The 12,225-nt window shown below is 40.3% G+C and overlaps 1 protein-coding gene across 1 annotated transcript; it reads left to right on the top strand.

The window, feature by feature from the left end:
- Positions 1-1,391: 1,391 nt before the first annotated feature.
- LOC131222629 (uncharacterized) lies at positions 1,392-3,148 on the top strand. The gene is made up of 5 exons (XM_058217774.1): positions 1,392-1,615; positions 1,934-2,159; positions 2,274-2,559; positions 2,715-2,792; positions 2,917-3,148. Exons 2-5 carry the CDS (start codon positions 1,936-1,938, stop codon positions 2,965-2,967), a joined length of 639 nt encoding a protein of 212 aa, XP_058073757.1. The 5' UTR covers positions 1,392-1,615; positions 1,934-1,935; the 3' UTR covers positions 2,968-3,148.
- The last annotated feature ends 9,077 nt before the right edge of the window (positions 3,149-12,225 follow it).

Below are 12,225 nucleotides of genomic sequence, written 5' to 3'. Positions count from 1 at the left end.
ATTGGCTGGACCCCCGACAGCAGGCAGTTCGTGAGGTCGGGACTATGTGGGGTCCACCGTGATGTTTGTGAGGAATCCACCCCGTCCACCTGTTTGGCTGGATCATGTTAGCACATGAACGACTACTCACCGTGCCACTAGCCAATGGCCAGTGGTCGGTGCTCTGTGGGCCCCAATATGACGTGTGTTGATAATTTTATGGTATGAAACCAAAATTGAGGTAGATGAAAATCTCAAGTGGGCCACACGGTGTTGATTGAACTCTCACCACTAAAAACGTCTGGGGCTTGGAAAGTTTTGAATCCCTGATATTTGTTTTTTACCTACAGAAGTTTTTAATTATAGAATTCAATTACTACTGTTTTCCCATGGTGTGGTCTACCTGAGATTTTTATCTGCCTAATTAATGGTCTAAGATATTAAAATGATATTTAAAAATGGATAGACGGTGTAGATAGAACACATGTATCAAGGTTTGGCCCACAGATCACCGACCACTAGCCAACGGGCTAGTGGCAGCGTCACTAGCCAAACCGCGTCGGAAAATGCCTACCGTTTAAACATTTAGGGGAAGGGAAATGCCTAGGTTGGCATTCGAGTGGGCACTGATGAAATATTAAACGGTAGGCATTTTCCTCACTACTTTTTCCTGTTGTGTGGCCCTCTTGAGTTTTAGACCCACCTTATTTCTTAGCCCTTGTGTTAACATGATCTGACAAAAGGGATGGACGGGATGGATTTCTCACAAAGATCACAGTGGACCCCACCTAGCTTCCGCCCACATGAACTTCCCAAGGTGGGGATCGCAGGCTATACGCGTCGTAACCTAAGCCCGAGGGAAAACTTCGATCCCTCTTCAGACTCTGATGTTTCATAGGGACGCAGTCAGAAACATTACACTGCAATTGTAATTAAATAAAATGAACCGTCCAAATTACGGGCCCCACTTTTATATGGGCCATTAAAGAAAAAATAACATCGGGAGAATTTAATTCGTATCAGATTGTTGGACATCAACAGAATGATAAAAAACGAAAAGCAGTTGATGGTGATATTTCAGAAAATAAATGACTATTGATCGGATATTATAGTTATTTATTTTATCGTATTTTTATTTTATAATATTTCAACAATATTTCAAGCTGTTTGGACGGTCAGTCATGAATTGGGTGAGTGTCACATGAACAATTTGTATGGAGTGTTTATGAATACTCATAGTCCGCTAGAGTATCAACTAAAATTTCCAGTCTCTTAGCCTTTCCGCTGTTCAAGCAACGAGGTCTGTTGGAGGGAGGCGAATCTGACCGTCCGTAAGAAATCCAACAGTTGAGATCTTTCGCCTTATTACCAAGTGATAAATGAGGAGAGAGTGGGTGCATGAAAAGGAGAAAGAAAACCAAACACAGGAAAAAGAGAGAAGAAACGACGAAGTTTGAAAGAAAAGGGGGAGAGAGAGAGAGAGAGAGAGAGAGAGATTTATCGGAGGGTTTTTAATAAAAAGAGCAAGAAATCAAGAAACTCGATTTGGGTTTCTTTGTTTTTCGGAGATCTTCTCATTTTTCTGAGAAAGGTTGCATCTTTCGACGTTTCACTGCTCTTCAATGCAGTATTCCTTGTAAGTTTTCCTCTTCGATATTTCATTTCTTGCTTTCTTTATACTGATTCTTTGGTGCTTCTCTTGATATTTGTAGTTTTTTTTTTATTTCTTTATACTGATTCTTTGGTCTTTCTCTTCAGATTTTATTTTTTTTTCGTAAACCGTTCAGTTGTAGGGAAAATGATTTGGGTTGCTTTTATTTTTGGGATTTTTCTGTAAAACGCGTATATATTTTCACGATTTCTTTTGGCAGATGGTTTGATTTTTATTTTATTTTTGAGGTTTTGTTGGGTCATTGGAGATGATGGGTGTTTGATCGTTCTTTCTTTTCGGCAGAGATGGAGAAGGAAGAAAAGAATCCAAGAGAGAGAACAGTTCCGGAAGCGGATTTTCTCTTGCAATGGGGGAATAGAAGGAGGCTACGATGCGTTAAGGTGAAGGATGACGTCATTTTAGAGAAATCCAACGGTTCGATTAGGAAGAAAACCACCTCCCGGGTCGATTTCCGCATCGTGAGATCTGAAAAAGCATCCCCTTCTCATTACCCCAATCGCTTCAACAGGTAAAAACATGGAAACCATGAAGGAATTTCAACAAGAAAAAGAACATTAGCGGAAAAAAAAAATCAGATTTTTATTTCGGTTCTCAGTTTTGGGTTTTCTTCTATTTCTCTCAGGAACGCCGATTCCGCGACGATCCGATCGAGTGTGACTGAGAACAGGAAATCACAGTCATCCTCTCCCGAGAAAGAGGACCGGTACTACACGACGAGAGCGTCGGCATTCGACGATGGTGGGGGGAAGATTTCAACGGATGGATTTGATGAGAAGGGGTTTATTTGGCCCAAGTTCTTCGTTTCTCTGTCAAGCAAAGAGAAAGAGGAGGATTTCATGGCCATGAAAGGGTGTAAGCTGCCTCAGAGGCCTAAGAAGAGGGCTAAACTAATCCAAAGATACATACACGTAAGTCTGGTGTATATCCCAGAACACCCAAAAGAGAGAAGGGAGAAAGGCATTTTTTTTCAGATTTTTTTTTGGGGATTCCTATTTTTTCCTAGTTTATTGAAATGGGTTTCATTTATTTTATTTTTTATATATATTTTTTAATTTGGATGCAGTTGGTGAGTCCTGGTGCATGGTTATCTGATCTTTGTCAAGAGAGATATGAAGTTAGGGAAAAGAAAAGTTCTAAGAAGGTATTTGATTTATTTATTTTTGAATTTATTGAGTTTTTTTTTTTCCTAGGGTTTTTACTGATTTTGTGGTTTTTTTTTTTTCTTTTTTCTTTTTTCTTTTATTTTTAAATATATTTGGATGCAGAGACCGAGAGGTTTGAAGGCAATGGGGAGTATGGAAAGCGATTCGGATTAGCTTAGAGAGAGAGAGAGAGAGAGAGAGAGAGAGAGAGAGAGGCCAAGGGCTCTCTCATTCCATTCGGTTTTTGTAAACGGGATGGTGTTTGTTTCTCTCCTTCTCCTAAATATGCTTTCTTCCGTTTCTTGTCTCTTTTTATTGCTGGTTTAGGGAATCCATCCTCAAAAAAGAGTTTTAATGGTGTTCTGATGTACGCATCCAGTCAGTACAAGCACGGCCCGTTGTTCGGTGATCCAGTCCCATAGATGGATCATGCCACTAGACTTTCTTATCCCTTATTTTCTACATATCAAAGGGTTTTGTCACTGGATGGTTAGGATATCTCTGCAGAGATATCAAGGGCACATCTCCATTGCTGGGGGCGCGGTTTTATTGGATCACCGGATTTTGGGCCCCACTAATCCCGACATTATATCCGTCCGGCTGCTGCATCTGAAACTTATGATGATGAGATGGGAAACTATATGATATGCTGTGTGTGGTGAGGAGAAGCGGATTGCGTCCTGCCACCGCCTGGACGAAATCGGTCCAGGCAGAGGCTCTGTAGGGCGCAACCTGATGTATGGTTTTATCCACGCTGTTTATCCATTTTTTGAGATCATTTTAGGATTTCAGTCAAAAAATGAGGCAGATCCATGGCTCAAGTGGACCACACAGCGGCGATTGAATGCCTACTGTTAAAAACTTCTTGGGGCCCACCAGTTTTGGATCAAGCTGACATTTGTTTTCATTGCATCCAGAATTTTGAATGGGCCCGCCCGACGGCCCGAAACAATTCAAAATCTGTGCCGAGACCAACCCTGGCCCGGCCCGTCGACACCCCCTTGATTTGTTGCGTCCTACCCCCGTGATAGGAGTGTTTTATCCACTCCATTCACCGCTTTCTCAATCATTCTAAGGTATGATGCTAAAAAATGAGGCAGGTTCACGGATCCAGTGGACCACACCAAAGGAAGCTGCACTGATAATGACACCCACCGTTGAAACCTTTCTAAGGGCTAAAGTGATGTTTTTTTACCATCGAACCTATTCATAAGGTCACGTAGAGTTGGATGAAGTGAAAACACAAATATCAGCTTGATTGATACTTCTCCGGCTCCCAAGAAGTTTTTAATGGTGGACGTTCAATCCCCTCTTCGTGGTCCACTTAAGCCTTGTACCTACTTCATTTTTTGGTTCGTATCTTAAAATGACATGAGAAAATCTTTGAATGGCGTGGATAAAAACTTACATCATGGTGGGCCCCACAGAACCCTGCCCGACGGACGTCCTTGATTAGATGGCAAATAAACATCACGGTCGTGGGATCTAGGAAGGTTTCGACAGTATGTGCCGCTATCGAAGCTGCTTCCTGTGGTGTGGTCCTCTTGAGCCTTGGATCTACCTCAATTTTGGGCCCATTCCCTAAAATCATTTAGAAAAATAGATGAACGGCGTGGATAAAATCCTTACATCAGGATGGGCCCTACAGACCCCGTGGACCGAAATCGGTCCAGGCAGGAGCAGAACGCAATCCGCTTCCCTTGTGAGGAATGCTGATGCACTCGCATCACACGTGGAAAGGAGGCGCGATCTAGTGATTCCACCTTCGTAGATGCCTGTATACAAGGGCCAGTATGATCACACACACATAACACTCCTTTCCACGTGTAAGTCGAATGCACGTGAGAATCCGTACGCTCGGCTGTTTGACTGCCTACTGTCCCAGAGCATTGGATCATTGACCAGTTGAAGCCGCAGGTGTTGGACCATGTCCCAGAAGTTTTCCATAATTGGGCACGATTTGGCTGTTTTGCCATTCAATCTGAAGGGTTAGGATTGTCCCATTGAGGAGACTTTTGGACCCTTGACATACTTGGTGGAATCTAATTTAGGGTCTGGACGACAGAACCAGTGACCTATTGTACGGCTGATGGTGGCGGTGGGTCTATTGATGATTGCTCATCTCGTATCTTAACCGTCCATTTCTCTCATATACGTACAGTACGATTGATGAGTCGACCGTCGTGATTTTGGTCCAGGGAATGCATAGACTGAGATTCAGCGAGTATTCTGCTCGGATGAGAAATAATGCAAGGTTTAATACTGGAGGCGGATTTCCTGCGTCATCTGTTACAGCAAGCTCCGTGGGGAGAGCGGATTGCGTGTTCCCCTGGGCACAGGGATACACCTGTCCCCGTTGCTGCATATCCAAAACTCATGTGGGCCTTTTATCACACGAAACAGTGGGGTTTGAACGCCTGTGGGTGACAGAAGTTTTATATCAAGATGATATTTGTCCCTGCAGTTTATCTGAGTGGTAATAACCATATGAACGGTTTGTTTAGCATATAAACATCATGGCCAGCTCCTGGAAGGCTTCAACGATGGACGTATCCATTCCCGCTTTTTCGTTTGTGGTGGCCTGGATATGCCTGATTTTTAGAATTTCAACGTATCGTGGTCTTTAAAAACAGATAGACGGAGTGGATTTGTCACGGATATCTCTGTGGTCCCACACCCCGGGCAGAGGGGACACATGCAATCTGCTCCCCTCCGGGGGTAGACGTGATGCTTGCAATCCAATCTGTCCATTGTCGTCGATGGCTCGCTGACGGGATTCACATTAGGTAGATCCAAAACTTGGGTCACCCTAGAAGAAACAACATGAATGGGATGCCCACCGCTGAAACTTTCGTGGCCCAGTGAAGTTTTGTATCAACGGATATTTGTGTTTGGTGTACCTTATTTCTTACCATTACTGAAAATATTGAGTAAGAAAGGACACGCGTCTTTAAACTAGAGTATCATAAAAGATAAATACGGCAGGTGTTGGGCAAATAGTTGGTTGGATAATAGTTGTCATTCGAAGACAAAATGTAGCCTAGCAGTCAAAGACCAAACGCGGTCGAGTGAGCAATGATTAGTAGGACATATGTCAAAGAAGGATGGACAACTAAGGGGTTTAACTAAGTTAGTCCTTTCATACCAATCCAATTAAATAAATCAAACCTACTACTTATCGTTTATGTTTCTTAATATAATTTATTTTTTATATTCAATAACTTAACTAGTTGCTTAATCCAATGTTAAGAGTAGTAGTAATCTACTAGTGAAAATTCAAGTCTACACTCATATGCTGAACAATCTCTAACATAATACAAGTAGTCCTTTTAGAAATGTGCTATGCAGTTACTCCTAGGATTGACTATAAATGTTTCCTTTTTTTATATGAAAGTCCTTTCGTACAAAAGGTAAGGTGCAACCCATTTTCGGATGATGAACCCTATACTTTGATAATTCTCTGATTATCTTAAACAACATCTTACGAGTGGCCGATTAGGTGACCGGTCTTCTCATGTCTCGGTCATATACAGTTTAGTCCGATGTATTTGCCTATCATGGTGCTTGGAATCAAAGTTGTTCGGATCTAAATTGAGTCACACAATCAGTTTTAGCACACCCACACATGTCACACACGACCGATGTTGAAACCTAGAGGTAACAAATTTTTGCACGCCCAATGGGACTCTTGATTTGGTAAACATACCGGTGTAACCTAATTAAATTGCAGAAATATGAGTAGAATGGTTACCCAAAACTCTTCAGGGGCTAATAAGCCTCCAACACCTTCTGCAATACCCCATCCCGGAGAGATGCAGGTTAGCCAAAACCTGAACTCCTGGATTCACCATTAAACCCACTCCTTGATCCTCCAAGTTAGGATATAGCATCTTCATCTCGGAGTGACTATCTTGAGACAATATCAGTTGGGTTGCGTGATATGCCGATGGGAACCCAATATATTGCGAAGCAAGAGAGGGCTCAAATAGAGCAAGCGTGAGCTTAGGCTGTGTAATCTCGAATTCAGGTAGATACAAATATAGAACTTGAATCGAATGGTGGCTATCCTTCCCGAAAGGACGCTTAATGCACCTTAACAAAATGTTGAGGTCAGTTCTGTGGGAAACTTGGAGCTAGTACCACCAATACCTCCCCCACGACGGAATATGCATTCTATTTCAACACAGGGTATGTGGAATGTGCCTATGCCTGTTAAATTCAGGAAACCAGAGTAGGAGGCCAGAAACTTCATCCATGAAGTTAGAAATCAAGGGGTGCCTGAGGGGGCACCATTTCCCTCGAAATTTGCCTTACAACAATAAGGGACTATCTGGTTAATCCAGATCCACCACTAATAACTGAACCTGAACATCTGGATTGTAATTAGGTTATGCAATTGGTCGAAGAAGTGTCAAGCCAAGTTCTCGGCCATACTACTACCTCTGTATATCACAAACCTTATCCTGAATGGATCAATAGGTAATATCCATTGTTTGCATACGAATTATCAACCAGACTTTTATCTCTTCATTGGTGACATTGATATCAATCGATCATAAATCACATGGGCCGGTTTACTATGTAATGTGGTGAATTGGCTAACAATAATTATCATAAGTTATAACTATTTGGTCATTCCTTAACAGTAATGGCCTTTACTTGGCATTTTAATTTGTTGTCCAACTCCATCCAAACCTAACAAGAGATGGGGAGAAATTTCACACCAAGGACAATGAGATTTTTATGGCCGACCTTACACGTTTCTAGAAATTACTTGGTGAATCAATCAAAAACTATATTTTTCAGTTCAAGTGAGTGAAAAGTCAATGCAAAGTAGTCACAACTGAGGTCAAGTTCATATAACTCACCCAAGATGGTTTGGAATATAAATCCGTAAAAGTTTATCGAAACGGAGTTTGCAAATTTATATGATTTAATAGGAAAAGTATCCCTATATGAAGCTCTTCTTCAAGAAAGAGCAATGCATAGAACTCATCAGTTAGGAGCAAGCGGGCTCCTATCGGCAACAAAGAACGTACCAACCTCATATTGACCAATCTCAGCCAGTGATGTAGAATGATCAAACATCGCCCAACTCAAGACGAGGCTTGGAGGAGGGTTACACCAAATTTCTAGTTGTACTTGAAGGGATGACTCACACTCTATTGGCAAAGACGACATGTTGCTAAGTGAAGAGAGTTGGCCTATGTGAAAAATGATCCTCATCTAGTGGCCATGCGACCATTCCATACGTTAAGGATTCCACAATCAGAGGATGAGTAGTTGGATGTGAATATGATTGATTTGGTTGTAAAAATTGTCTCGGATAATCTAGTTGTAGAAAGCCAGCTGATTAACATGAAAGACATGAAAGATACTAAAAACTTCAAAGGTTTGACGAAGTATCTTATCGATGAATATTTTTCAGGCGACGACCTGTTGATTGAAGAGCTTCTTACTACAACAAAATTGTTGGAAGAAGCCCCACCTGACCCTAAAGAGATATGGGTGGCTCCGATGATGAATTGCGAAAGTATTGTACCCATTAACAAGAGTGTTGAAGAGCAACATAGTTTGGAAATGCCTAGTGGGGCAATGTATAAATTCTGAAATAGTGTTTGGATTACTACCACCAATCATGGACTGCAGCATAGTGCTCACACTCCCATCGAGCTTTAAGGCCAAGCCAACTCGACCTAATAAGATGATAGGAGATGTGGAGGAACTTGGTTCTTCAGTGATAATATAACACGGTTCCTTCTACGCGGAGAATGAGACAAAAAAATGTATTGACTATCATCGTTAAGCTAGGTACGTGCTCTGAGAAAATGGTCATAGAGAGGCCTGCCATTACCATGACCCAACACCTAAAGTTATTATATATATCTGACCATTTAAGGAGATGTCCAGTCACTAGAGTCTTAGTCGACAATGGGACAATTGTAAACATCATTCTTATCAGAATGATGGAAAAATTGGAAAAAATTGAGTGGACCTAATTTCAACCGAAGTCACGATTACCAATTTTTCTTAGGGAATGACAAAAATATGTAGCGTCCTGACTATTGAGTTGATGGTGGGAACTAAGAAAGTGTTGGCTGCTTTCTTCGTTGTCGACACCTCATCCAATTATAATGACTTACTAGGGAGAGACTAGATACACTTTTTCCATGTATCCTGTCGTTCTTTCACCGATTCGTAATTTTCTCGAACCAAGACAAAGTTAAATTGGTGCTAGCCTATAATAAGCCATTCTTGACCACATCTAATGTGGCCGAGGCCTGTTTTTATAGAGATGAAATTGGGCCAATACATTTCATTGGGAGAAATATACATGGGCGCCTAATTGAAATATCTACTGCAATTCATCCGAACAACATAGTGCAGGATATTGCTACCGTGATACGCCTAAATGAGGAATTGTCGAAGGCTATAGTACCATGTTGGGCAATTTCTCACTGTGGTAGAAAAGAGATCCCATGACAAGTGCACCATTAGTTGATGCGAGTATAGGCGAGTTCGCAGCTAGAATAAAGTTCAACAAGAGCTTGAGAGAATATTGTAGTGGCTGCTTTGTCAATTAGGTCGAAGCTATCATACCGGCCAATGAAGTGGCCAAAGACGGTATAGATCTGAAGAAGGCTCTAAAAAAGCTAGATGATTCTCAGGCCCAAGTATAGGATCCCTTGGCCGCAGTAAATTTGGTGACAAGAAAATCCCAAGCTGACTTTCATTAGTAGTTTGTTGGAACCACAAGTCTACGCCAAGCTCACTGATTTGCTAAAAGAGTTTGCTAACTATTTCGTGTAGGATTACTACAAGATGACTAGTTTAGACTGAAACATGGTTGAGCATAGGTTGCCGATAAAGGAAGGGTATTGACCACACAAACAACTACCTAGGCAAAAGACATTGGAGGACCTAGAAAATAAAAGAAGAGATCGAATAACTGTTGAAGGCATGATTCATCAAGCCCATTAAATATGTTGAATGGATCTTTAATGTGGTTCCAGTCATCAAGAAAAACATTGAAATAAGGAAAAGCATTCAGATGGGAAGCAGAACAATAATTGGCTTTCAATAAAATTAAAAATATATTTGATGAAGCCACTAGTGTTGATGTCGTCAATCAAAGGTCGACCGCTAAAGTTGTATGTCAAGCTTCTGAATAATCAATCGCAGCCCTACAGGCACAGGATAATGTTAATTAAAAAGAGTGTGTTGTCTACTATCTTAATCGGATGCAACTAAATACTGAAAGACGATGTTCTGCAACAGAAAATTTGTGCTTGTCATAGTATTCTGCAGCCACTGAGTTAATACATTACTTACTGGCCGAGTCGGTTAATGTGACTGCAGTTACTAATTTAGTGAAATATATGTTAAATTGACCAATTTTGAATGTGCAAATTGGCAAATGGGTGCTAGCTTTGTCAAAGTTTGATGTCAAATATGTACCCTAAAGAGCTGTAAAAGAATAGGCCATAGAAATTTTTTTTGTCAATCATCCATTCAACATAAAAAAGTTAACTTCCTTCAGAAGCGTCAGACTTATATCAGGTATATTTGACATCTTAGAAACTAATTTTTGACAGTTCGAGAATCGACAAATCATCAAGAGTAGATTATTTTAATCACCCTGAATGGGAAGATGCAGAAATTTGCGTTCCAATTATAATTTGAGTGCACCAATAATCAGGCCGAATATGAAGTTTTGGTGATCGGCTTACAAAAATTTATGGAATTGGGTGTATAGAACATATTAGTTAATGTGATTACAATCACTGATTTAGTGAAATATATGTTAAATCAACCAATTTTGAACGGCCAAATTGTTAAATGAATGTTTTCTTTGTCTGAGTTTGATTTCAAATATGTGCCCCAAAGAGTAGTAAAAGGACATGTCATAACAAATTTCTGGTCAATCATCTGTCTGATATAGAAAGTCAACTTCCTCCAAAGGTGTTTGACTTACATAAGGTATAATTAATGCCTCATAAACTGATTTTTTAATGATTCGAAAATCGACAAATCATCAGGAGCAGATATTATTTTAATCGCTCTGGATGGGAAGAGGTAAGAATTTGAGTTCCAATTACAATTTAAGTGCACTAATAATCAAGCCAAATATAAAGTTTTGGTGGTCGGCTTAGAAATGTTGATGGAATAAGTTGTACAAAACATATCAGTAATAGACAATCGCAATTAGTAATAAATCAAATCACAGATTTTTTTTAAGTGTAAGTGCTACATTATTGACATATTATACCATAATGAGTCGACTGATAGTTAATTTTGATGAAGCATGTAACTCGAGAACACAACTTTGATGCCAATGAAACGACACAATTGGCAGTTATGCTTCAAACTATCCAAGGATCTAACGAGAGAATTATTATTGTGCAAAAGAGGGTCTTTGCCCTTAGTTTTTCCAAGAGAATCGACCATGGAAATCTATTAAACTGAGCTTGAGATAAACCAAAAGGATTGGAGAGCTTCGATCATGGGCTATCTTCAATATCCCCAAGCCAAAACAAGTAGGGATATCAAAATAACAGCGCATAATTACATTATTATTGATAATGAGTTGTATAGAATGGGTGCCGATGGCATGTTATTATGATACTTAGACAGAAATGAGGTCATGTTGGCTATGGTCGAAGTACATAAGGGGTTGTGTGGAGCACACCAAGTTGGAAGAAAGATGAGGCTCACACTTACGTGTTATCAATATTTCTAGCTGAAAATGATAACTGACTGTATTCAATATAGTGAGGGATATGAAGCGTGTCAGAAACATAGGCCGATATAACACGTGCATGTGGCCGAGTTGCATTTTATCATTAAGCCTTGGCCCTTTTGAGGGTGGGCCATTGATATAATAGGCCAGATCCATCCGCCTTCATCAAAATTGAACAGTTTTATCATAATAGGAACTAATTATCTTATTAAGTGGGTCGAAGCAAAACCCATAAAGGGAGTCGGCCACACGAAAATTATTAAATTTATTGAGACCCACATTATTTATAAATTTAGAATTTTCGAGTCTATTGTCGTAAACCGAAGTAGAACATTCTCATCCAAAGAAGTCAAAGCGATGGCCGAATAGTATATAAGATTAAAATACTAATTTGACGCCTTACTATACACAAGTCAACAGCTAAGTTGAGGCTAGCAACAAACTCGTAAAAATATCTTGAAAAAGATGACCAAGGATAATCTGCACGAATGGCATACTAAATTATCCAAAGCTCTATAGGCTTACCGGAATTCGCCTTAGACTACAAGGGTAAGTCTTTTCGTACTCATTTATGGGCATGATGTAATATTTCCTTTAGAGGTTACAGTGCCATCGCTAAGGGTTGTGTATCAGGCTAGCTTAACCTCGACTGAGTTTACGAAAGCCATGTTGGTCGAGTTTGAGGAGTTATA

The sequence above is a fragment of the Magnolia sinica genome, chromosome 13 (genome assembly GCF_029962835.1).
Source record: "Magnolia sinica isolate HGM2019 chromosome 13, MsV1, whole genome shotgun sequence".
NCBI classification, from domain to species: Eukaryota; Viridiplantae; Streptophyta; class Magnoliopsida; order Magnoliales; family Magnoliaceae; genus Magnolia; species Magnolia sinica.
The sequence above is the reverse complement of the archived record's forward strand: the minus strand, read 5'-3'. Positions and strand labels throughout refer to the sequence as shown.

What these genes read in the sequence shown, in the direction of transcription:
- LOC131222629 (XM_058217774.1), top strand. Translation starts at nt 1,936, where the DNA reads ATGGAGAAGGAAGAAAAGAATCCAAGAGAGAGAACAGTTCCGGAAGCG. An exon ending in TACCCCAATCGCTTCAACAG is followed by an intron (nt 2,160 to 2,273) that starts GTAAAAACATGG and finishes TATTTCTCTCAG; the next exon opens with GAACGCCGATTCCGCGACGA. An exon ending in AAAAGAAAAGTTCTAAGAAG is followed by an intron (nt 2,793 to 2,916) that starts GTATTTGATTTA and finishes ATTTGGATGCAG; the next exon opens with AGACCGAGAGGTTTGAAGGC.